Source organism: Phascolarctos cinereus, unplaced genomic scaffold (assembly GCF_003287225.1).
Source record: "Phascolarctos cinereus isolate Bilbo 61053 unplaced genomic scaffold, phaCin_HiC Scaffold_4;HRSCAF=312, whole genome shotgun sequence".
In the NCBI taxonomy this organism is placed as follows: Eukaryota; Metazoa; Chordata; class Mammalia; order Diprotodontia; family Phascolarctidae; genus Phascolarctos; species Phascolarctos cinereus.
This window is the reverse complement of record NW_027555847.1, coordinates 106517383-106544132: the sequence shown is the minus strand read 5'-3', so window position 1 is coordinate 106544132 and position 26750 is coordinate 106517383. Positions and strand designations below refer to the sequence as shown.

Sequence of the window (26750 nt, the reverse complement as noted above, 5' to 3'; positions counted from 1 at the left end):
TTTACTTACACGGTGGTAGCCTTTTCCCAGTTAGGGGAGGGGAAATAGGAAAGTGAGCTTTAGAAAAGGGGAAGGAAATTCAGGAGAGGATGGTGCCATGAAAGTCATATTGAGAAAAAGTCTGAAGATCAGTAGTGTTAAGCATCAGAGGAAGTAAGGACAAAGGTAGGAAAGATAAGAATTACTTGTTCTGATTATAAGGACATCTTTAATGATATTAGGAGCAATTTCATTGAAGTGATAGGACAAAGAAGCCTTGTTGTGGAGAAAAAGTTGCATTGGGAAGAAAGAAAATGGGATAAGTAGTAGTAAAGGTTTAGAGACAATTTAGAATTAGTTAAACCTTTTTTTGGTCTGAAAGAAAGGAGAAGATAGGATAATAATCCGTAAAGTGAAAATTATTGCTTCTATGCTGAAGAAAATAAAAACAGTGGAAGCTGAGATTTGTATGTCATAATTTCCTTTAGAGCAAGTTGATAATTCTGGTGCAAGTTCTGTCCTAGGTTACCCTGGGTCCGTCATTGAATAGCTCTTAAATCAAGAGTCAACAAGTGTCCTTTAGATTTAGAATAATATGGATCAAGACCTTAAGGTTTAGACCTGCCATGCTGTCAGAAAAACCTGGAAAGACATACATGAGCTGATGCAAAGTAAAATCTTCTGTGAACATAGTAACAGCAATATCATAAGATGATCAGCTGTGAATGACTTAGCTATTCTTAGCAATACAATGATCCAAGACAATTCTGAAGGACTTAAAATGAAAAATGCTATCTGTCACTAGAGGAGGAACTAATGGTGTCTGAATATAGATTGAAGCATACAGTTTTTACCTTATTTTTCTGGAGGTTTCTTTTGGGGGGTCTATGTGTTCTTTCAAAATGTGATATTATGGAAATGTTTTGCATGACTACACAAGTATAACCTATATCAAATTGCTTGCCTTTTCAACAGGGGTGAGATGGTGGGGAGGGAGGAAGGGAGAGAATTTGGAGCTCAAAGTTATAAAAACGAATGTTAAAAATTGTTTTTACATGTAACTGGGGAAAAATAAAATCCTAAAGAATTAAATGAAAGTTTTTAAAAAAAGAATTGGATCATCCCTCAATAATAGGAATGAAGAACCCCCAGAGAAAAGGCTGTTCAATTTCATTCATTCTTTTACCTGTCATCCTCTATATTGGCAAAGGTGAAACCATTCCTTGAGTTTGTTGTTAACCAGGGATGAATCTTCCAGTTTTTGTTTTATAGTTTTGCCATGCCTAGCCTAGAAATATTAGATTTTAATGTAATAATTCAAAAGTTAAAATTTTCATTGTTACTATTCTACTTCTGATTCTAGAAGTCATTGTGGAATTATGATAATTCCCACACGTTCTTTACAATTAAAGCCTAAGAGAGCTAGCCTTGTATTGCTTCTCCTGACCAGCTTGCTTCGTGTGAGTTCTCCATAAAATCGTTTTTAGGCAGACATGTTTGACATTTGAACAATGTGGCTAGCCCATTGGAGTTGCACTCTGCAGTAGAGTTTGAATGCTTGGCAGTTCATCTTGAGAAAGGACCTTACTGTCCAGTATGTTATCCTGCCAGGTGATCTTCAGAATCTTCCTAAGACAATTCAAAAGCAAGTGATTCAGTTTTCTGGCATGGCACTGGCATACTGTCAAGGCATGCAACAATGAGGTCAGCACAAAAGCTCTGTACACCTTCAATTTGGTAGGCACCCTGATATCTCTTCTCTCACACTTTCTTTTGGAGCCTCTCAAACACTGAGCTAGCTGTGGCAATGCATGCATCAACCTTATAATCTGTGTCTACATCCCTAGAAAGTATACTGCCAAGGTAAATGAACTTAATCTACAGCATTCAAAATTTCTGCATTTGATGTAACTCATGGTTCCACATATGGATGGTGTGGTGCTGGCTGGTGGAGAACCTCTGTTTTCTTGGTGTTAATTGTCAGGTCAAAATTAGCACAAGCAGCAGAAAATTGATTCATATTCAGTTGCATCTCAGCCTCAGAGGCTGCACTGAATGAACAATCATCTGTGAACAAAAAGCAGTGCATGAACTCACCCTCCACTTTATTTTTGTCTTGTAGCCTTTTTGAGTTAAATAATTTTCATCAGTGTAGCAGCTGAACTTGATGCTATTTTCATCCTCATTGAAGGCATCTGAAAAACGTTGCTGAAACCTCTCAAGGTCTCTCTGAAGAACTTTGGAATTGACTATGAGACATGAGAGACACTGGCACAGGACTGCCCAGTATGGTGTGCCCACATCAAAGAAGGCACTGTCCTCAGTGAGCAAAGCAGAATTGCAGTAGCTTAAAAGAAACAGAAGCTGTTCAAATTTAGAGATATCACTACTCCAAATGTTCAGATGCACTATTTGTGCCTAATCTGTTATAGAGCCTTCCAAGCTCATTGGTCTGATCAGCTACAGTCATACATATTGTGCCTTGACGCTGACATAGAGTTGTTATTTTGGTTCTCTTTGGGCACAAAGGACAACAGTTAACTAACAGCAGAACCTAGTGCAGTATCTTGAATACAGTAGACACAAATAAATACTTGTTGATTTGATTTGTAGAAATTAGGAAAGAGGACTAACTTTGTTCCATAGATATGACTCCAGATGATTGTGATGTAGCATTTATTTAATTTATTTACTTTTATAGCAGTTTATTTTAACAAGCTTTCATTTAGTTGATTTTTAAAAATATGTCGTTTCAGTGGTTTTATTTGTTAGTGGTTCTGCAGCATCTGTTTTAATATATTTGATTATTATTTTGTTCTCTGGCTTATTCACTTTGAACCCAGAAACATCTTGATTTTAAGACAAGTAAGTGGTAAATATTGTACCCAGAAATACAGTAGGCTTCTAGATAGCTAAATATGCATAAAGATGAATATTATTTGCATATCATATTTGTGCATTGCTTTTAAAATGTTGTAAATATATTCAGTACCACTGTTAGGGGACTATAATTAAAAACAAAACAAAAATAAAAACAAGGGAGCTAAGAGAGTACTATCAAGGTAAAGGTACATATTCCCTAGATGAAGAGTTCTCCCTTTTTTAGCTTTTGTTATTCGTAGAATAGTGTTCCATTTATTTCACGAACACAGAAGTTTTAATTGAGTATGGCATGTTCCAAAGACAAAAGAAATGCCTAATTTATTCTAACAAATTTATAATCGCTGTTTAAACCAAGATGATTGTTACTGTATGGTGAATAAAACTATTTTCTCATTCTCCTTTGTTGATAAATCAGAGTTTTCATTGGCCTAAAATATCTAAATATTTTAAAATTATATCTTTAAACAAATATTCTCAAGGAAACATTAATACCTATTCCTGTAGTCTAATTCAATTTCATCTTTTCCCTTTATTTTTGAAAGATTTACTATTCCCTAAAATTATTGAACATGAAAAAATTTTTGACAACAGTGGTTTACGTAATATGCAAATATAACAGCTCAATCAATTCTGGTCCCCTTTAATTTTAGTACTTATAACAAAGATTTTCAGGGTTTTTTTTTAACTTTGCAAATTATTTTGTTAATAGTAAATTTTGTATTTGTCAGGAAAAGGTTAGCTCCTTTTTGGCATGTTTTGTAGACATTAGTTCACTCTGCCATTTGAGTTTCTAATTGTTATGAATTCACAGCTTTGCAGGAAAATGACTTCTGTGATTTATCCTGTAGAGTACATGATCTTTCACTTAACAAAAATGGTTTAAAGTTTCAGTCCGTCCTAATTCTCTATTTGCTTTGTTGAGCAATCACTTTCATCCTCCTGGCAGGGAATAAGACCCAAAGAACAAAACTAGTAGTGACTATATAGATAAAATGGAAATGAATTCTGCTTTTAAAGCAAAGGGGGAATAGTCTATAAAAGAATGAAAGTGAGAATAAAAGTATAACATCTTTAACCTGCAGATCTATTGTGCCTTTGAAAAGCTTGTACTGCAGGAAAAAAAAACATACTGTGATACTGCAAAGATCCATAATTATGTGACCCAAAGCTGAGGAAGAGGTCACTATGCAACCACTGGCTGAAGACTTGACAAGAAAATAAGACTACATATTCATAATTGAGAAATTTTAGAACTTATATACAGAATATGACACAGTGATATTATAGTGTAATATGTGGCATAATATGTTATTTATTCTCTGCCAGAATTACTCTATAAACTTTGTGAAAATCAGGAATTCAAGAATGATGCATCAGAGAAGAAGCTGAAACGAAAGTCAGATGAGACATTGCAGAAGGTATATTAATCTTTACTATAGAGCTAAGCAAGTTAAATTTAAATGTTAACATAAAGGATTATGTTATTTTAAACTAGAGCTCATTAATTTAAACTTTTTTGGTAGTACTTAATTTTAGTTCACTGGCTTGGTTTGCCAAAACTGGGTCAAAAATCGGTGAGTATGGAATAAATGTGGAGACAATTGTACTTATGTGTGGCTAGATTAAAATATTTTAGAGTGAAAGAAATGAAAGCAATAGATATAAAAATTAAAATATAATATTTTCTTACTATTTATAGTTTAGGAACAAGAATAGAGACTGAACCTGCAATTTCATTGGGATCGGAACTGAAACTGCTTCTACCAGTATAGGCCTGCACCTTCCCTGCAACTTAAAAGTCTTAGAGAGTTGCCCAAAGCACCAAGAGGTCAAGTGACTGACTCAGGGTGCCCACAGCTTGTATGTGTCTAAGAAAGGACTTTACCTCAGGTCTTCCCAGTATTGAAGCTAACAGTTGATCTACTGTAGCACATCGCTTCGGGTATAGCTCAGATATTTAAACTGGTAAAGTTAGATTTCTTTATGCTATGCAATATTAAATGTGGAAACATCTAACTTCTAAGCCAAAGAAGAGTTATGCAGAGATTTTAAATTTCATATTACAATTTCATTGTATGCTTTTTTGATTTTTAAATATAAATTATTTGCACAAAGTAAATTACTTTGAATTCTGTAGTTAAAATCTACTCATAAGTTCATCATTTACTTTTAATTTATAATGAGCATCCCACTGACTATGTAGTAGGCCTAACATTAACAGGCAGGTATTGTTATGAGCTTTATCATTTAACAAGTAAATATTATGATTCATATTTATGTTTTAAATCATATTTTGATACACAAGCATGTTATGTTAACAGATGTTCACTTAAGGGGCTCAGTTGTATTTTGCCATATGTTTTGTTTTGTAATTTAAAAAAATCATTCTTTAAACACACTTACTCTTTAAATGGATTGTCATTTGACCAAACTGGATTAACTTTGCTTCTTAGAAATCTTTCACACCAGGCCACACCAGGAGAACATATAATAATACAAGAACATATAATCTAAGATGTAAGTATGGTTACATCTATTTTCCTGTATTTTTGGACTAACGTCTAATAATTTACAGCAGATATGATCACATATACTTACAACACTTGCCATATGGTCAGGTAACAAAGGCTGTCATCTCGTTATTACTGAATGACAAACATTATGTTAAAGTATTAGCAAGAAATACTCACATTCATTTATCTTAAAGTAGAATGTGTAATTGAAATTATTTCATCACTAACATCTAGGATGTCATATAGTTTATAGTAGCTTATCATTTATGTTTAAAAAACATAAGTTTGTTTGCCAGGTTCAGTATGGTATGTGTCTCTATGGATATATGATACCACACTGCAGCCTTGGGGTATAATTCCAGGTGAATTTATTTTTTATTTTACCATAAATACCTTAAGTGTTAGAAGTATAAAAATCAATTTTAAGTTCTAAATAACTAATAAGTTTTTTTTAGTTGGGCCATGTTTCATATTAGCATGTTAACTTATCACTACCATACTGTTAAATGAGATTAATGGAATGATCATAACTTTCTTTTAGATAGTTTCCCCTATTTTACAGTAGCACCAACTACTTTGACATAGCCATTAATGCCTTATAGAAGAAATCCAGATTGGTTCAGAAAGAAAAGAGCAGAACTGGTCAGGACTGAAGTATAGTTTTTATCTGGGAGAACTGAAATATATCAATTATTGTATTTTTTAATCAGTAGAGTAACATTTTGAATTATGCTTTATCAAGTGATTTATTTTAAATAAAAGTTTCTACATCTTTCCATGATAATAATTTATTTAAAAATTTTAGTTAAGGAAAAATTGAACATGAAATATTTAAAGAAAATACATATTTTGTTTGCTCTCCACTTGGAATTTCTCTTTGATATTTTAGATGCTTTACCCCAGAAGCCAAGTGATTATTCTTTCAGTTCCTCCTTCATCCTTCTTTTCTAAAAAAAATTGATATCTACTTCACTTTTCATTGTATTTTGAAGCCAGTCTGTTGATAGCATCTACTGGGAACTTCAGTGTGCACAACATTATATTAGAACCTATGAAATGTTCCTTGCACTACTAGTTCCCAACCTTCTCAAGTTTGAGGACCCCTTTATAACATCAAAAGTTTTCTCAGATCTTTATATGGCAATGCATGTAATATGAATATTCATTGATAAAGAAAATACAGGACAACACTAATTTGATTTTAGTAACACTTCTAAATGAACTTATTTTTTAAATAATTATAACATCTATATTCATATTTGAGACATTCAGTCAATAGGATATGTGTTTCCTTATTTATTATCTTGAATTAGTTAATGAAATGGAAGTGGTATTGCTGGGTCAAAGGGTATAAACCACTATATGGATTCTTGAGGGATACTGTTTCAGTTTTGATCTCTTTTCCATCCTCACATTTTTATAAGAAAATTAAAGTAATACAATCATTAACTTTATATTCCTGTATAGTTTTGGCTATCTATAACTTGTTATCAACTTATTTAAGCTTTATAAAGAAAATTTTTAAAAATTTTAATACACCTACCCTTGACTTTTAACTGGTGTGTAAAATATCAATCAGTCCTTTACAAATTAAAAAAAAATTCTAATTTAATTTTAAAAATACTAGTTTTGTGGTTTGGAATTATGATTTCATTGGTATATGAGATTCCCAGTAAGAAAATACCTACCATGCAGTCTATCACCTTCTCAGCATTTTGTCTTGAACCAGGGGTTCTTAACCTTTTCTGTATGATGGACCTCTGTCAATATGGGAAAATCTATGGCTGACTTCTCAAAATAATTTTTAAAAAGCATAAATAAAATATAGGTTATTTTAAAAGAAATCAATTATATTGAAAAAGTTATCAAAATATTTTTATAAATTATTGGACCTCAGAATCCCCATCTTCAACAGTTGTATGGGTTACAAAGAAGGAAAGGATCTTGCCCAATGTCACATAGGGAATATGTGAGAAAGGTGGGATTTGAACCTAGGTCAGCTCTCTATCTACTCTGCCTCCTTTTTTGTAACTTTAAATTAAATTTGACTTGCTTATGTTCATGCTTAGTAAATGTCAGACTTAGGATCATAGATTTAGAACTGAAAGGGAACACAGATGCATAGAATCCATTTTTTACATTGTACATATAAGGAAAATAGGGCACAGAGAAATAAGGTGACTTGCCCAGTGTCACACATCCATTATGTCTTCCTGACTGAAAGACAAGGCCTCTTGTATCGTCAGCATTATCCACAAGCATTTGTTAAGCACCTCGTGTGTGCTAGAAACTGTGTCAACCACTGGGGAATACAAGGAATGTGAAAAACAGGGTCACTTTACTCAAGGATCCCACATTCTAATGGGGAAGACATTCAAACAGTTATGTACATACATGTTATATACAGTGTAAATGAGAGTTAATCTCAGAAGGAGGGCAGTTAGTGGATAGAATGGGGAGTTAAGGAGGAGATTCTTGCAGAGAGTAGGATTTGAGCTGAATTTTGAGAAAATCCAGGAGGCATAGGTGAAAAGGGAGAGCATTCCAGAGATGGGGACAGCCACTAAAAAGCCATAAAGTTAGAAGACAGAGTGTCATGTATAAGGAATAGCAAGAAGGCCAGGGTCACCATATCCTAGAGTGTATGGAAGGCAATCAAATAAAAAATTGTAAATGTAGGAAAGAACTAGTTAGCAGAAGGCTTTACAGGCTATTTTGTATTTGATCTTGGAGGTAATTGAGAGCCAGACACAGGAGTTTATTGAGAGAAAGAGAGAGAGAAAGAGAGAGAGAGAGAGAGAGAGAGAGAGAGAGAGAGAGTGTGTGTGTGTGTGTGTGTGTGTGTGTGTGTGTGTCTGTTGGGAAGTGAGAAGGGATGACATGGTCAGACTTATACTTCAGAGAGATTTTTCCCTATACCACATGGAATTTTTTCCCAATTCCCTGTCAGCAATTCAACATGATTGATTGAATGTAATGCAAAAAATAATAAAGGAGTAATATTATAGAAATTTGTGTATTAGAAGTTATATCATATTCCTTATCAGTAATATAATTTTGGAATTACTATTGTTACCAGTATTACTGACTTCTCTGATTTTAGCCTATTAGTAAGCGATCAATTTTCTTTTTAGGGACATTATTTTAAAAATAAATTAGAAGCCAGTCTTTTTTTTTTTTTAAGCACTTAGTAATGGAAATTCTGGAAATAGGTATGGTTCTTTTTTTGCACATGTTCTTTTTCACGTATATACTAAGAGTAAATTTAGTGGCCTCTAAAATACTTGACTTAATGCATCTGAGTACATTTAGAATCCTCTAAAATACTTTGATAAATTCATTATACTTTCTTGGAGAGAGGCAGTCATGGGATAGCCAATAGAGAGCTGGCCTTAAATCCAGGAAGACACATGTTGGCTGCGTGAACCTGAACAAGTTACTTAACTCTTAGTGATGTAAACAGCTGTCTAAAAGGTAAAAGAGAAGGTATTGACTTGAGATGATAGAGGGAGTTTCTTGTATCAATGAAATCAAGTTTAGTTCTTACTCTTATTTGAGAGATTAGTTTACATTATGTTGAACTGGCCTTTATTATTCTATTTTATACTTAATCATCTACTATTGATAAGAATAATGGTAAAAATTATATCCTGCCATGAAAAAAATGTTCATTTCTTATTCTGTGGTAACCTAAGAAGTGAAGGGTTCAACCTCTTCAGACCTTAGCAAAGCATCACTAAATTGAACCAAAATACATTCAGCCTTTCTCATCTGTGATGGCAAGATAAATCTAAAATCATTTGCCTTTAATTACAAAATATTTGCATTGGCTTTTTCAAATATAGGTTTACCCAGCTTGCAGTAATCAGGAGTTGATTTAATTATCTGGCAAAACAGACATTTTAGACAACCAATACCAACAATTTAGACAGATGACTTTGGGGAGGAAACCCTAGTTACCTAATTAATCTCATATCTGTCCTCTGTATTTTAGCTGTTAGACTAAACTTTCTGAATTCCAGAGAAAAAGTAGCATTCTGTAGTACCTAACTAAGCCAAAATGAGAAGCATTGTACACCGTGGTTAGGACATAGGACTTTGTGCCAGAAAAACTTGGGTTCAAATCCTTAGACACATGTTAGCTGTGTCATCCTGGGAAAGCCACTTTATTTCTCCTTTCTTTTACTTTTCTCCTTTGTAAAATGAAGGAGATGGATTTGATGGTCTCAGAAGTTTCCCTCTAGTCTCAATCCTTTGTCAGAGCAGAGTAAAAAGGAACTATCAAATGTGTCTTCCCAGCTAGAAAATATTTAAAAAGAAAATATGTCCAAGAAATGTTGTGCAGTATTAGAAAGAAGTAAAGATATTTGAGTGCCTTTTAGAAAATTATTAAACACCATTGAAATCATCTTTATTTTTAAGATGTATTAAATTTTGAATCCAATCATTTTGTCAGCTTTGCAGCCCATGACTTAAATGTTCAAATTCATGTAAGCTTTATTTTATTTTTTGTTATTTATGTCTATGCTTTCAAATTATGTTGCTTGTATAGATAATTTTTCCATTGTGAAAATATTGTTCATAGTGAATTGTATGTATAGCCAAAGTAGTATCAGTCTCAGAATATATTAGCAGTATCTATTAACTTACTTAGACTTCTGTTTCACTTTATCTAGAATGTTATTACCTTCTTTTACCATTTACTTACTCTTTGCCAAACAGATGTAGCTTTTTATGTTAGAATGTATTCATCTATGTTCCCTTACAGTTATTTATTCATTAAGCAATCTAGATTGATTTTGACCTTCTGGTAAAGGTAACTTTATTTTCAGAAACTAAACATTTTAAGTTACAATGTTCTCACAATTCTGGATTTAACAAGGAAAAAAATTAAATCATATGCACTTTTGTTTTAGGTTATTGTTTTGGAAAAACAATTGAAGGCTTTTGAGAAAAAGTCAAGGAAATTGAAAGAAGCAAATAAAAAGTTAACTAAAGAAAATGACGTAATGAAATCTTCCTGTAAACAGCAGCAAGATGATGCAAAAGCAAAAGAAAAAGAGCTAACCCATCTATGGAAAGAGAAGGAAGATGTGGAAAAAGACAGAACTATTCTTGAATTCAAGATCAGGGAGCTGGAGATGGAAATCAAGGCCCTACGAAAGCAAGTAGTGGAAGTCAAATCCCTGAAGGAACAAGTGGCAGAAGTCAATTTTATGAAGGAAAAAATGGTGGAAATTGAGATGAGAAAAGAAAATGAAAAGCTGAGGAATCACGTACAAGAAGTGGAGGACACAAATCAAATTCAGAAAGTTCATAGAATTCAGGAGATGCAGGGGATGCAACGGATGCAAGAGATGCAGCAGATGCAAGATATTCCTCATATAAAGGAAATGCAGTCAGTACAACCACGACAGCCAATTCAGGCACCACTATGGCCACCCAAACAGCCTCTAACACAGCTACCAGCTCAGCTACCAACTCAGTTTCCAGCTCAGCTGCCTGCACCGTTTCCAGCCCAGCTACCAACTCAGTCTCTAGTCCAGCCACCAGAACTGCTTCCAGTCAAAATGCAGCTACCAGCACAGTCTCTAGTCCAGCTGCAAGAGGAGTCAGTTCACCGGTACCAGGGCAAAGCTATGCCCAAGAAGCCCACTCTAAAAGTGGTGAGCACTGAACAATCTAGACAATGTAAGACAACTACCACCAAGGTTAAATTTAAAGCAGCCAAGAAAAAAGGTGCCACGGGACGTCCCCAGGCTTTTCTCAATCAGTCCATCAAGGTTATGAGCAATGTGTTTGAGAACTATAAGGACGACTGGGAGGATGTGAGTGAAAGCAGGTACGGCTCTCATTAACTTAGCTCTTTGGAGGGGACAGTGTGCATATGTAAAGCACTAGCAAATGGAGATTGAATTTCAACTACTGTCGATTTGGTATTCAGAAAAAATACTGTCAGATCCTTTGAAATATCTTGGGAGGTCTTGTTCTGAGCTTATTGACTGAAATTTGCATGCAAAATTAGCCACAACTGCATGAGTATTTGAATAGGTGCCAGGAAGCCCAAAAGAAGGCAATGCTTGATTTCTTCCAGTGATGCTATTTTCATGCAGTCATGAGGCTTGAAATTGACAGTTTGGCAGGTTGATTTAATTTGCTGGCCCTTTGCATATTCACCACTGACAGCTAAGGATTCCCAGGCAAGCCTACTAAGTCGGTTTAGTTATCTTGTGACATGCCGACCCAGGAGGAGAAACATTTTTTCCTTCTTAATTTAGTTAGATAAATTTTGAATGACCCATTTCAGCTTGTTACCAGATGTCTACAAGCTGTTTAACATCCTTTAAATTAAGAACCATCTTCACTAATTATTTCATGTATGTTTTATGCACAGTCATTGTACTAACTTTAATTGAATGATGGTAAAAAAATTAGTTCTTTAAAGTTATCTTGGTGTAACTCCCCAGTCTTGAATCATATAGGCCCCAGTGAAAGGCAGCAGGAATGCACTAAAGATCTGTAATGTTTCCTTCTCTAATCTTTGTCCATATATGTATCTATCTATTTCTATTTCTATACCTGTGTCTGTCTGTCTATCTATCTATCTGTCTGTCTGTCTATCTATCTATCTATCTATCTATCTATCTATCTATCTATCTATCTATCTGTCTGTCTGTCTATCTATGCACAATAAATCCACAAGGGCAAATGAGTAGGGTTTTTTTATTACCTTTGTTCATCACTTTTATTTTATCCTATACTCAACATGAATAACAGATTTGAACTCTAATTTTTCACACTATTTCAAAGGAACCAGTTTTTAATACTATATGTGTAGCTTTTAAAATGTACTTTAGTTCTTTAAAACTTATTGCTGGTGTTGGCCAATTTTATCAATTTTGGTATCACTATGGGCCATTTTGTTAAAGTTGTTCTTTATAGAACCATAGATTGCAGATTTGAATATATCATCTGGTTCAGCTTTCTATGTTCAGGAAGTGAAATATTAGAAGAAAAAAGACTTGCAATTTTCTGTATGACTTTAGACAAGACAATTATTTTTTTTTCCTCAGCTTATTGCTGTGTAAAAGTAAGTTGGACTAGCTATTCTGTAAAGTCCCTTTAGCTCAGAATTCCATTATGAAGTGCACAATTCACAATTTTGCCTATCTTCCTGGAAAAGCATTAAATTTGAGATTGGGTGAGATCCCATCTTATTCACATCTCAACTAGGAATTATCCTTCATCTTTAAGGTATATTTCAATTTTAATTGTTCATAATTCCTCAAGATTTTGGTACCTGTGCCTTCATTCTATAAATGATATATTTTATGTTTGTTTATATATATATAAATACTGTGCATGTAAATATGTGCATTCATATTTTCACGCTTTACAGGAAAATTAATTAACTGCCTGCTCAGTTCTAATACACATTTATATGTACACATACTTGAGTAAATGCATTACATTGTTCTTCCTTTTTTATTTGGACTTGTCACTTAAGTTCTTTAGCAATGGAACTTGACTACACTATGAGAATTAAGTGTTATATTTACTGCATGACAAAACACTTCTGTAAAACACTGGGCTGCAAAGAATTCTCACACAATTAGATCCCAAAGTAGAACTTCATTGTCTTCAGAATATTCTCCTTCTTACAGCTTTTTATAGTCGATGAAACACAATATGGGCAATTTGGTTGCACAGTGGATAGAGTGCTGGACCTGAAGTCAGAAGGATGAGTTCAGATCTGGCCTCAGATAGCCACAGTGACCCTAGGCAAGTTACTTAACTTCTCTCTGCCTCAGTTTCCTTATCCATAAAAGGAGGATAATAATTTGTGACTACTGTCTAGGATGCTTGTGAAGATCAAATGAGATAATATTCATAGAACATATAGCAAAAATTTAAACCCTACATAAATGTTAGACATTATTATTAGCTATTATAAGATACTTTGAGCACTTCCTGTATGCCAGACATTAAGCTAAGTGCTAGGAATATAAATACAAACAAAAATAAAGACAATCTCTTCCCTCAAGTAGCAAAGAGCCCATTACATGAAGGTAGAGAGAAAAATGAACAATTCCTCCTTTTCAAAAAAGGAAGACGATTGATAGATAGGCTTGAGCATATGATATACAAATCAAAACCTAAAGAAATAGTTTTAGATCAAGCAGACATCACTCTAACAACTGGTAATTAAGTTTCCTAACTTTGGATTTGTCAAATGTAACTGAAAATGATTTAGCCCCACACAGAGTCCTTAAGACAGCCATAGTCCAAGAAGGGAATGAAAAGTTCTTCTATGGGTAGCATCCTCATGAACTCAGCCATGCCAATTTGTTTATGAAAATAAAGAGTTTTATGGTGACAATTCAGGTCTAGGTCATTATATCAGAAATCACATAATGGTTATCCTTAAGTCTTCCTTTAAGTCTCAACTAAAATCTCACCTGAGGAAATCTTCCTCAATCCCTCTGAATTCCAGTGCTTTCCCTTTGTTAATCATTTCCTCTTTATCCTGAATTTAGCTTGCTTTATACATATTTGTTTTCATGTTGTTTTCCTCATTAGATTGTAAGCTTCTGGAGGTTAGGGACTGTCTTTTGCCTCTTTTTATATCCTTATCACTTAGCGCAACCTTTGAACATAGTAGGCATTTAATAAGTGTTTATTGATTTACTGATTGAAGACACCTAACTACATTAAAAATGCCTGTTTTCCAGATTGTGATAAACAATTGGCTGACTAAACCAATCCCTAGAATTGCTTAGTCGGTATATATCAGATTTTTCAGACAAACAGTGTATGAACATGGACTGGGTCAAGAATTGAAAAGGGGGAAGAGAATTGGTTGGATTATCTTTCAGAAATTAAACAGGGCTTTTAATTATATTATGCCTATCCTTGAGACAATGACCTGTCGTTTTAATAGCAGTAATTTGCTGGTGATGTTGTATGGCTACAAATAATGCAACACCACAGTCTCCGAAAAATTAAAATTGAGGTTTGCCCAAGGGAAATGAAACTGTACATGGTGGGTACAAGGGGGTCTCAGTACATTAGTAACAAATAATTGTGCAAGAGAAGTAGTGTAAAGGAAGTCATTTGAGAGATTATGACTGCATGAAAAAGTAGTTTAGTCATGTAGCAAGATCAAGGCATAGGTGATAGACAACTAACAGGATCTATTGATATCCACGTGTCATAAGAGCTAGAAGAAAGCCTTGATCATGTTTGACCCCACTGGAAGATTTGTGGAAGGATATGAACAAGAGTTAAACATGATTAGAAGGCATTTATGGGTTGTAGCCCATTATTAGAGTGAGTACCTGTTTCAACAAGATCAAAATTGTGTGTGTATGTGTGTGTGTGTGTGTGTGTGTGTGTGTGTGTGTGTGTGTGTGTGTGTGTGTGTGGCTATTTGGCTGCATGAATGATGGAATCCTGTAGTCTCTAAAGAATTAAAATTGCAGTTGAGCAAATTAACAGTGGAGGAAAATACCATGAATATAAGAGAAGTGGCATCAAAATGTCATCTACATTGTATATGACCAGAAAGAATGTAGGCCAGTGATATAACAGCCTTCTAGCTATTCCAGAGCAAGACACTCCATCTCTTGGCTCTGGGCATTTTCTCTGGTTCTGTCCCATGCCTAGAATGCTCTCCTTCTTCTGCTCTGACTACTAACCTATTTAACTTTCTTTAAGTCCCAGCTAAAATCTCACCCTCTATGAGAAGCATCCTCAACTCCTCTTAATCTCCATACCTTCTCTCTGTTAATTATTTCCTATTTATTCTGTATATAGCTTGCTTTGTATCTGTGTTGTTTGTTTACATGTTGTCTCTCCATTAGATTGTAAGGTCAATGAGGGCAGGGATGGCTCTTGTCTTTTTTCTTTTTTTGGTATCCTCAGCACGTAGCACAGTTCCTGGCACCTAGTAGGCACTTAATAAATGTTTGTTTATTGATTGATGCAATGAAAACAAAGGAAATAGATAGCCCATATTCTGTACTAATAAACATGTAATATTAAAAAAAAAACCTATAGAAAGCCCTTAGCAGTCTGTATAAAATTCTCACAGAGAATTTGTGGGATTCATTGGATGAGAATTATGGAAGATGAGAACCACAGAGTAATAAATTTGGAAAGGATTTAGTTTTCTATCTAGTACAATATAAAAAACTATTACAATAACTATATGTTACGTTATATATAATATATTATCATATATATTATATGTGATATATTAGAACTATGTATTATATATGTTATATATTATAACAACTATGATAGCTATTATCACAGCTGTCATAACTAAATACTTTTGTAACTAAGTAATGACTATTAGCTGGCATGTATCCCTATTATATTTAGTTAGATTGTATACATACTATGTATTTCAGAGATGATTGGCAACCTTTTCATTGTCTTCTAAAAGCCTATGTGAAACAAATCAATGAAATTTGAGTCATAGACTCAAAGTAATTTGGAAGGCACCTTGGGGTTTTTCTAGTCCAATCTAAACTTGAATAATCCAGATTCCATTTGAATTCCACTGCCTTTGAGAAAGTCGTGGTCTTTTCAGAGAGTCCTTCTAAATTTTGGACAACTTATATTTGATTGTTAGAATTTCTCAAACCAACAATAATTTGCACTAATTTGCAATATAATGATTTGAAAATTTGGAAATAGTGTTTATATTACCACATATATAATATCTACATATAACAAGATTTAATAAATTTATATATATATATATGTATTTATTTATTCATTTAGTAAATCTGCCTACATGCCAATATAAACTACCCCAAGTTCAAATTAGATTCACTTTCTTACTATTTCCTTTCATAGCAAAACCTGCAGAGCCTCACAGGTTTCTTCTAGTAAGTTATTTCTTCTGCTTAGCTTAATATAGGCAACTCAACATTTGCATTACTATTATCCCCCTTTCAAAGTGTGTTTTAAATGGTAGGGCCCATCTGGCAGTTCATGTACATCAGTAAGCCATCTCTGACAGGTTTTTCATATGACATTTCCACTAGTGTGCATCATTGTAAATTTGCCTGGGGGATATTAGAGATTTGAAAATAATAATTAACTTGATTCTCTGTTGCTGTACTATCATTTCCTTTAATTAGCACTACAGCTGTAGCCACATAGTAAAGCACAAAGTAAAATGGAGATTTTATAGTTATCTTGTGTTCTTGATTAATGTAGATGTCTACACTGTATAATTCTACCCTTCCTCATAAGTATCATTGGTTCATTTATAGAGTTCAGTTCCTTTTAACTTTACTTAAAGTTGACACAATTATTTAAAGACTCAACCTGAAAAGACATGAATCAATTTAATAAATTTTCTTCTTTAATTTTTCCTACTAAAGTGATTCTGAAGAACTGACCTGTCAAAACCTAGGAACAATTATTGTGGAAACATCCCAAAAAGTCAGTGCAAGAAAAAATGAAGGGCAGCAGACAGAAGGACAAGCAGAAGAGAAAGAAATTACATTAGCCATAGGAAGTCCAATCAAAAAGGTATATAATATAGCTTTATCTATTTATAAGACCTATTTTAATAGTCCTTAAAACTTCTTTAAGTTGCCTATTACCTGACGTCATGATTAATGATTTTAAGCTTAATTATGTTCCTAATTTAAAAATTCTCTTCAAAAGTCATGCAATAAAGGTTAAAATTAATTGTATCATATATCGTAGTAATGCTTTATCTGTAAAGCATTAGGTAAAGACAAATTTGTCACAGATTTTTATTAATAATTGAATTAATAATTGAAAATAATGAAAATAATTGAAAAAAGCAAAAGAAAAAGAGCTAACCCATCTATGGAAAGAGAAGGAAGATGTGGAAAAAGACAGAACTATTCTTGAATTCAAGATCAGGGAGCTGAAGATGGAAATCAAGGCCCTACGAAAGCAAGTAGTGCTCATAAATTTTATTCTTAATTATATTTAATGTTTTCTACCTAATGAGCACCTCAGTTAAGGGTCCTCATTAGGTAGAGAACATATGCACTCACAAAGTATCATTTTTAGCTGCATTTAAACATAAAACAATAAATATTTATTCTTCTGTAGGCAACTTAGTTTATTTTGTTTCCTTTGGAGCACCTTAGCAGTGACATGGACTTTTTTTTCTAAAAACACTACCTTTTCTCCCTATCCTTCCAGTCAGTCAGGAAGCATTTTTAAAGCACTTACTATATGCCTCAGTGCTGGGTATGTCAAGAAAAGCAAAAAACCCCCAAAACTCTAAAACCAAAAAACAACTTGGTCTCTGCCCTCTAGGGGCTCACTTCTAAAAGTAGGAAGTGAAAAACATTTAAACTACAGCTTACATAATAATAATTACTAATACTTTATCGATGCACTACCATGTCTGCCCTTTTAGCACAAAACAAGTTAGAAGATAAATGTTTTCTTTTGCCCTGAGTACTAGATTGTTCTTTCATTAAAACTCTAGGAAGCTATGCTCTTTAAAGCTCTTTTATACCTGATTGTTTAGCTGACCCAGACTGACTTCTTGAGGGTTATCTTAGCATATGAAAAGGGAGCTTTTAAAATGTTTGCAATTGACCAGGGGCACAAAAAGTTTATAGTTGCTTAGAGTTGATAAACACTTTCATAGATCATCTAGGCTGTCTCACACTTCATCAAAAAATCCCTACTAGAGCAGCTCTTTCAGATGATCATCAGCTTCTAGCTGAATGCCTCAAATAATGGGGACCTCACTGTTTTCTATGGGCAGCCCATTCCGTTTTTGCACAGCTCTAATAATAATTAGATGAAGCTTTTTACTGTTCAAATAAAAAGAAAATCTTTACTTTCCAACTTTGTTCCTATTTGAGCTTTGCAGTTGCCATCCTCACTATACCTGGAATGCACTCCCCTTTTATCTCACCCTATTGGAGTCCCTTTGTTATTTTAAGATGCAGCCCATGCACCATCTTCTGCATGCAACCTTTCCTGATGCCCCAACTGCTGGTGCCTTCCCTTCTAAACTACTTTATACTTAATAGACTGCTAGACTACTTCATATATAGTCATATTTATAAATGTTCTATTTATACTGTATATACATGTATATATGCATATATACACACATGTATATGTGTGTTTATGTGTGTACTTGTTGTCTCCTCCATTTTAATGTGAACTCATTGCAAGTATATTTAGTTACCTCCCATTTGGGCTCAGGAAAATAAATCTAATCCACTTTCCATATGGCAACCTTTCAAATCTTTGAAGACAGTGGGTATGGCCATGCTTCCCACTTAAAGTCTTCTCTGCTCAAGACTAAATATTTCCAGTTCCTTCAGATGTGCATCGTAAAAGATGATTTGGAGTCCCAGAAAAATGCCTTATACACAGTAGGTGGTACTTATATACTTGTCGTATTTAATTAAACTTGATCACAAATATAACTTGATACTTTGGAAGGCTCAACAAATATTCCTGTCTACTAATTTGTGATTGCTAACAGATACTACTTCATTGAAGAATTTTGTCCTTGTAAATAATATAGACAAATAATGTATTAAATATAATTATTAAGTACAATTAAGTCTTTTCAATTGACCTATACCCTATTTTATTTATTACATGGTATGACTATGGAATAATATGAATGTCTTTTTAAAACATGCATATTAGGATATGTACATCCAAGAGAGTGTTGTATCCTTGAGGCTATATTTTGTACGGTAGAAAGTACTCTGTATTTGGAGTCAAAGGTCCTGTGTTTGAATTATACCCCTGTGCTCTGCCTTGAGTAAATTGCCTGATGTTTCTGGGTTTCTCCTCTATGAAATGAAAGAGTTGAACTCCATTTTTAAATGTTATGATTTTAAAACATTTTTGGAGCTTTTCTCTTGAAATTTACTTTAGTCTATGAGACATTCTTTTTAACCTTGGAGGATGAAATTGGTTTTTCTAAATTGCTAAAATTAATTTTCTGCTCAGTCTGGTGATTAATGGAGACAGCTGATTAAAATAGGCAGTACTGTTTTGAGTAATAAATAATATGTGACCATACAATAAGTACTATTTCCTTGTGTGGATTTAAATGGGCTCTGGGAGTTGTGCCAAAAGAGTAGCTCCAAAATTTTGTGCGCAATGGTAACATGATTGGAGAAGGTGCAGAGGGTCACAGGGTAATTAGTTATTTTGAAGGAAAACCTTCACTGGTTCCAAGATATAAAAAAAAAAAATCAGCTTTGTGACTTTACAGTAACACTTTACATTTAATCATTCATTTTGTTTGTCTACTATCTATAAAGTGTACAACCCATTGTCACAATGAGAATTTATGTCAACATTCTTTATTTTATGGTATTCAGTGGAACTCAATACATTACAGGTAGCATGCATGTATCAGGTAATGTGCAGTTATTTTAGATCAGACAGTGCCTTTTTTCCTCTGCTAAGAATTGATCTTAAAAATAAATGTCACACCTTAAAGTTTTAAAATACCTTTTTCCTCCTAATGACTTCCAAGAAATGTTTTTTTATGGCAATATGTCTTCAAACATGCAGCCTAAACTAAAATACTTTACTCATTGATATATTCCGGAGTTGAGGACTTCAGAGAATTTCTAATTTATGAGAAGCAATCTTTTTTTACATTGAATTAATTTTTATGCCAAAGCAGAAAAGCAAAAAAACTCCCCCCAAAATAAGCACCTAACTAAAATTTCCCATTTTAAAAAAATCCCACCACAGTAATATTCATTCCTGTTTTAAAGTTTTAAGACGTGTTCACAGCTATGTCTGTCTGTGTCCTTTTAAATTCGTTTTTGGAAAGTAATATTTATTATTGAAGAGAAGTTTTGGAAAGAAAGGCAATATAGCTTTGTTTTATTTAATCTTAGTATGTTATCATCAAGGATGTGTGGAGAAAAGTATGCTCCTTGAGGGATAGTCATTTATTTACCTGTACACATTACTTTACCTTTAAACTATAAGTAATAGAGAGTAGTGATTGAATTGCTTTCTTAATTTCTTTATGATTATTTTCCCCTTCTGTGCTGATAAAAATTTCAAGAATCTGTTGTTTTCATAATTCATATGAATTATCTTTTTTGCATCTTGCATTGACATCTGAAAGTCTCATACTACTACTTGAAGACAATTCTTGATTATCCCTGGCATTCGAGTACATGGGCAATTGAAATGAACAGATTATCTTTAAAAATCAGTTCAGTTAATAGTTTCAATCTCTTCCTCCTGCTGTGACTGGTAACTAAATAGAACAACTGAAATTTCATTTCCTCTATTTGCCCAGGTCCACTGCTGACATCACAGTGAAATATCCAAGGAGTGGTCAGGCAGGATTGAAAAGAGGAGTGATGGATTGATACACCCAGAATCAAAATAATTAAAGTCTCACAATACATTTTATTTTAATACTTTTCACATTTGGTCCTACATTTCTTTAGAAGTCCTTAAAGTTCTTTCTGGAAAATTGACTTGACCTTCTGCTTGCTAGTTGAATTTCTAGTTCTAACCAATAAATTCTGGTTCTGGGCAAGAACAACATACTATTTTGCTAATTTTTTTTCATATTTATCTGATACGAATTTTATTTGCTCTTCATATGTTTTAAGTAAGTAAAATAAAGTATAGTTTTTATTTTATTTAACCACAGTTTTTGAATACTAATCTAATTTGTATGAGGCTTTTAAATTCAGGATATCAATAATAAGAATTATAGAAGATCATCTTTGAAGAAGAAGAAAACTAGTGCTTTGAGGAGTGCATATGCACCAGCCACTATTAAAGGTGAGAATGTATTGAAATTGCATAACTGTCATTTTAAATTTTACAGGAGACTAAAAACCATCATTTTACCACATTGTTTGTTTAGTTAACAAAGAGAATGAGAACAATGTAAACTTCACGAATCAGTAGTACATGTACAAATTGCATCCATGCAGCAGCAAATCAGTATGCTACAGGATTTGAAAAAGTCTACTGAAGCTTCTGTTAAGGAATTGAAAGAAGCCAATGAAAAGCTTGAGCAGCAACAGCAAATAACTGATCAAAAACTTCAGACTACCAAACAAACCATAAAGGTAAAGATAACTTCAGTGATAAGTTGTATCATAAGATAGTGACAAAACTGCATATTTTATTTACAATATTGTTTACCTCACATTTATGCAATTTACATATGTATAAATCTGTTTTTCAGTAATTTAAGTAGTTGTACTACTAGATTTATTTAATAAAGGAATGCACACAAGAAGGAAGTTGCATGGGGAATAGGAGGATAAGTACTAATTAAAGAAGACAATATGATTCTATTAGCTTTGAGTTTCATGTTCTATTTTACATTTGTATGTTTTGGTCCTCTTCCATAGTGGTTTTGGTCTTTATTCTGTGTTACATCTGAGTTTATGAGTTAATTAATATACTGACGTATTTACTTTTTGTATGAAAATAGTAATTTGAATCACATTAATTTTAACCTAAATATCTAACTTAATTTGATCGTATTAAAATGGACCTTGTTTGGAGCTTAAAGCTCTTCAAAACCTCTCTCCTTACCTTTCCAATTTGGTACACTTTTTTTCCCTTTTCATGTCCTCTGCAATCTAACTCCACTGGCATATTACCTGTTCTGGCACACAACACTACATCTTCCATCTCTGTGCTTTGGCACAGGCTGTCTGTCGTTCCTGAAATGTTCTTCATCCTCCCATCTGTCTGCCTCTTTGAATTTCTGACTTGCTTTAAAACTCAAGTCCAACCACCCCTTCATTCCCCTTCCTTCTCCTCAGCTGCTGGAGCCTTCCTCTCCATGTTTATTTGTATAGACCTATATACATCCTGTTTCCCCCACTGGAAATGAAGTCCATGTGGTTAGGGACTGGGTGTGTTATTCTTATTTTTTAATCGGAATCTAGCAGTATCAGGCAACCCAGTAAGTGCTTGAAAGATACTTGTTGATTAACTGACCTATTCAGTTGAGCTGATCCTTGTGCATATTCTAATTCAGTCATAAAGCAATTCAAGATTTTTCACCAAAGGAAAGAATTATTCCTATTAAATTCTCAGGGAAAGATACAAGGAAATTGTTACTTCATTTTAAAACAACCAGTACTTTGGCTTTACTCTATTGTCCAGTATTTTGTTTATTATGACTAGGAAAAGCATGATTAACAAATCTCTTAATTGCATAGGATTAGTCTTGGACTAGCAGTGTCTGTACCCTAGTTCTGTCCCGTGTTTAAAATTGTAGCTTATCTGTACCCAGGTCTCAAACTGTTACTGGAAGGTTAAGGACATGTCACCCAAGGTGGCCAGATGACCCACTGTTAGTGAGAGGGCTGGTCCCATGCTTGAAGTCTGGAGAGGAGTACTGGACAGGATCAAGTTCTGTGTCACTAGTTAGATGACATAGTTAGAGTTACAGCCCCTAGTTGTTCCCAATTCTGTTTATAAGTCAGGGGAGCCTGATCCCACTTGGAGCTGAAAGCTTACCAGAGCTTCAAAACGTCTGATATGATGATAATTTTTCTTACTCTATTTTCACTTAAGGCCATAGTCATTTGGTCTTACTTTCTCAAAACTAATGAAAAGTTTTAAAAATGGGATGACTGTTAGAAACATAGATGTAAGTAGAATGTAATACAAAATATATGGCTTAGAAGAAGCTTGAGGTTTGAACAAAAGAACAATTTTCTCCATCCAAGATGGAACAGAAGCATATTTTGTTTGGTAACTGAAAATTGGCAGGCAGGTCACTTGCCTTTGACCTGCTTACAACTTGATGCATTGTGAGCAAAAAAAGATAAAAGAGTAGAGCAGGGCTTTCTGGTTGGCAGCAGCCATCAGGCAGGCTAACTGTGAGCCAGGATGGGGGCCTACAAATACATCCAGGAGCTATGGAGGAAAAAGCAGTCAGATGTCATGCGGTTCCTCCTGTGCATTGCCACTGGCAATACTGCCAGCTGTCTGCCCTGTACCAGACCCAACAAAGCATGCAGACTGGGGTACAAGGCCAATCAAGTTTATGTCATCTACCATATTCGTGTTTGCTATAGTAGGTGAAAGCATTCAGTTCCCAAAGGTGTAACCTATGATAAACCTGTGCATCATGGTGTCAGTCAGATGAAGTTTGCCAGGAACCTTCAGTCTGTAGCAGAAGAACATGCTGGCTGCTGCTGTGGGGCTCTAAGAATCTTGAACTCCTACTTGGTGGGTGAAGATTCCATCTACAAATTCTTTGAGGTTATTAGTATTGATCCATTCCATAAAGCTATCAGATGAAACCTGGACACACAATGGATCACCAAGCCAGTGCACAAAGAGATGCGTGGGCTTACCTCAGCTGGCCAGAACTGCAGGGGTCTTGGAAAGGGTCACAATTTCCACCATAGCATTGGAGGATCTCGTCATGCTGCTTAGAGAAGGTACGATACTCTCCAACTTTATTGATACTGCTAATTGGTGCACATTAATTTGTAAACTTAAATGTTCAATAAACAAAATTTAAGATGGAAAAAGAGTAGTGCAGGAATTAAACTAAAAATCTATATGATGTGTGTACATTTTTTTCCCCTTCTCAGCAACCAATTCTAATTCTCTTTCTCACAACTAATTACTCTTGAGGTGTTGTACTAGTGCTACCAAGTGGGAAATCCATGTTTTAAACAGAGATTTGGGCTATCCGCCAAGTGAAAATTAAGGAGGTAAAAAAAATAAAAACAACAACAAAAAACTATTCTCCTCACAGCAGGGTTCATGTACACTTTAGAGAGTATGGTGGTTCAGCTGATCAGATGACTTGTGATCCACATTCTTTAGAGAGTATGGTGGTTCAGCTGATCAGATGACTTGTGATCCACATTCTTCTTTGAACATGGGGTAGGATAGCTATCCAAAATGAATTAGGCCAGTCATTGGAAACCTCAACCTATTACAAAATAAATGCCATACTTATGCTATTGTGCAATAAGTGGTCTTAAATTTCCATTAAAATCTCCCCTGGGTTAGATATATTTTTCCTAGTTATGGAAATATACAAGAAATGGTGAAGAGAGGAAAAATGACCTTTGAAAATGATATTGCAATATTTTCACTTTAAAATTGACTACAAAACTAATTCAGACTATTTCACCAACTATGAGATGGCCAAATAAATATGACTTGTAATTGACTAAAATTACGTTTCTTTATAATATTCTGTCCACTTAAATAATATAGTAAAATTCTAAAATCATTGGTTTCTTCCCCTGATGAACTAGTATTTTTAAGGAACTTGAAATCAAAAAAAGCATACCAGTATTAGGTACAGACAGATTTATTCTTCAGTCAGTATTTTATTGTAATATTTGAGGCCTGTAACATTAAAAATGTAGCCCATGATAAAACATTACAAATATTCATTTGTCAACATATTTTGTAGCTTATTGAACCTGAGGTTTGGGGTATCTTTTGATCTCAATGAAATTTTTTAATCAAAGAAACATAGAATTTATTGTGAGAATTTGGTGAATTGTTGTTGAATTACATCATTCTCTTTTTTGCCTCTTGAAATTACCAACAGTAATTCAGGTAATTTTGTCCAGTCAAGTGTCTTTCTTTTAGTGCTAGAATAATTGTCTGTTTAAGACATAATAATATTGAAGTTATTCCCCATTATTGAGTCAAGTTTCTGTTTATCAGCCGGTTAAGAAGCTTTTCATTCAATGTACAGTTGTGCAATTATTTAATATTGATTCCAGTCTTTTACAGTAACATACAGAATATAATCAAAGAATTTCTTAAAACTCAAGAAAGCCGTTATTTTAGGACTGTTAGCTTTCCACGTCCTTTCAGTTAAAAAGCATTATGGTGACAGTGGTTTATCAGAGCATGCTTTAAAACTTTTGGTATTAATTATATTTGAAGAACAAAACTTACTACGTGTAGAGCAAATTCTTATAGAACAGTCTGTGTGCACTACTTCATGGGCTAACATACTAAAAAAAAGTTAAGCATTTTTTTTACTTTAACAATTACTCCTTATAGTTTTAGACAAAAATGCCATACAATCCTACTAAAATGCTTATAAAGTAATCTTGATCAAATGAATTCTTTGGGTTTGGATCAGTTTCTGTATTTTAAAAAAATGCTGCATTGGCTGAGTGATTTACGAAACAACATTTGCAACCTAGAATAGAACTAGTTTACAGGCACAAAGTGATAAATTCAGAATAAGACAGATAAATGACTACAGTACACTATCATTTTTGTCCTTTTATGTGATGTCATGAGTCATCATTAGGATGTTCCCATTATCATGGGATAAGGTAAAAACAAAAGTCATCTCAAATAATTAAAAAACTGAATGTCAAGTAAGAAGTGGGATTTAAAAACATTCATTCTTTGTAAGAAGTTAAAAGAATTTAATGCCCATTGAGTATATTAAGACTGAGTGACTTTATTTTACATAAATTCAACAATTTTATGTATTACATATGTTTTCTGAAAATAAATACTTAATAAAAATATTGAATTGTCTTTCTTGGCATATTAAACATTCTACATTATTGCAAAAGCAAACCAGAAGGGTTAAAACCAGAATATATAAGCTGACCTTTCAGAGTTTGCAAGTACAGGCCTTGACAGGTAGGGCCTCACTAATAAGTGAACTAAAGCACGTGCAAGTGTGAGGCCAGAGTCTTCACAAGAACTAGGTGTAAATGCCATTCTCTTCTGTTAGGATCACATTGCCTAAGTATTGTGTCTTTAGAGACCCTTTTCTCAACATAAAAGCATCATCAAATCAGTTCCAAGAGCAGGATCTGACAAAGACAAACAAGAAGAGTACATATTTTAAGGGAAAATACAACTTTATACATTAACTGGATCTTTAATAATGATAGATAATGAGTTTCACATCATTTAGTTCTGTGAAATTTAGTTTATAGAAAAAAAATTTCTCATAAAAGTCATTTTGTTTAAGTAACTTTAGAAATTATTTTCATATACTTTCTTATTGTGATTGAGTGAATTTTTTGATAATTTATTCCTTTAAAAATAATATTTTTCAGGCTTTTTACATAGGAGGAGATTTGACAACAAACAGGACATAAGTTTGAACCTAACAAAAAACAATCATTTTGGGTCGAGACCTTTTATGTCATTGGTATAGGATGTATCTATATGGAAACTGCCTCCTCCAATGCAGTAGCAACTTATGATCTTAAAGAGTTGCCTGGGTATCTGAGTAGTTTAATGACTTGCCCATGTTTACCGAGCTGTTTTGTGTCAGAGACTAGACTTGAATATAGCTCTTTCTAACTCCAAAGTACTGAATCTACTGTGCCATCCTGGCTGTAGATATATAGTGGCCTT

General features: G+C 33.8%; 1 protein-coding gene and 1 pseudogene across 1 annotated transcript in view; both read left to right on the top strand.

Moving 5' to 3' along the window:
• Window positions 1–26750, top strand: part of CNTLN (centlein) — a 471389-nt gene that overhangs the window by 290769 nt on the left and 153870 nt on the right. The window contains 6 exon segments of the mRNA XM_078152483.1: window positions 4189–4280; window positions 10292–11217; window positions 16775–16925; window positions 21095–21185; window positions 21271–21300; window positions 21303–21478. Coding sequence (XP_078008609.1) covers window positions 4189–4280; window positions 10292–11217; window positions 16775–16925; window positions 21095–21185; window positions 21271–21300; window positions 21303–21478 — 1466 coding nt within the window.
• Window positions 22452–24790, top strand: LOC110219100 (large ribosomal subunit protein eL15 pseudogene; annotated as a pseudogene).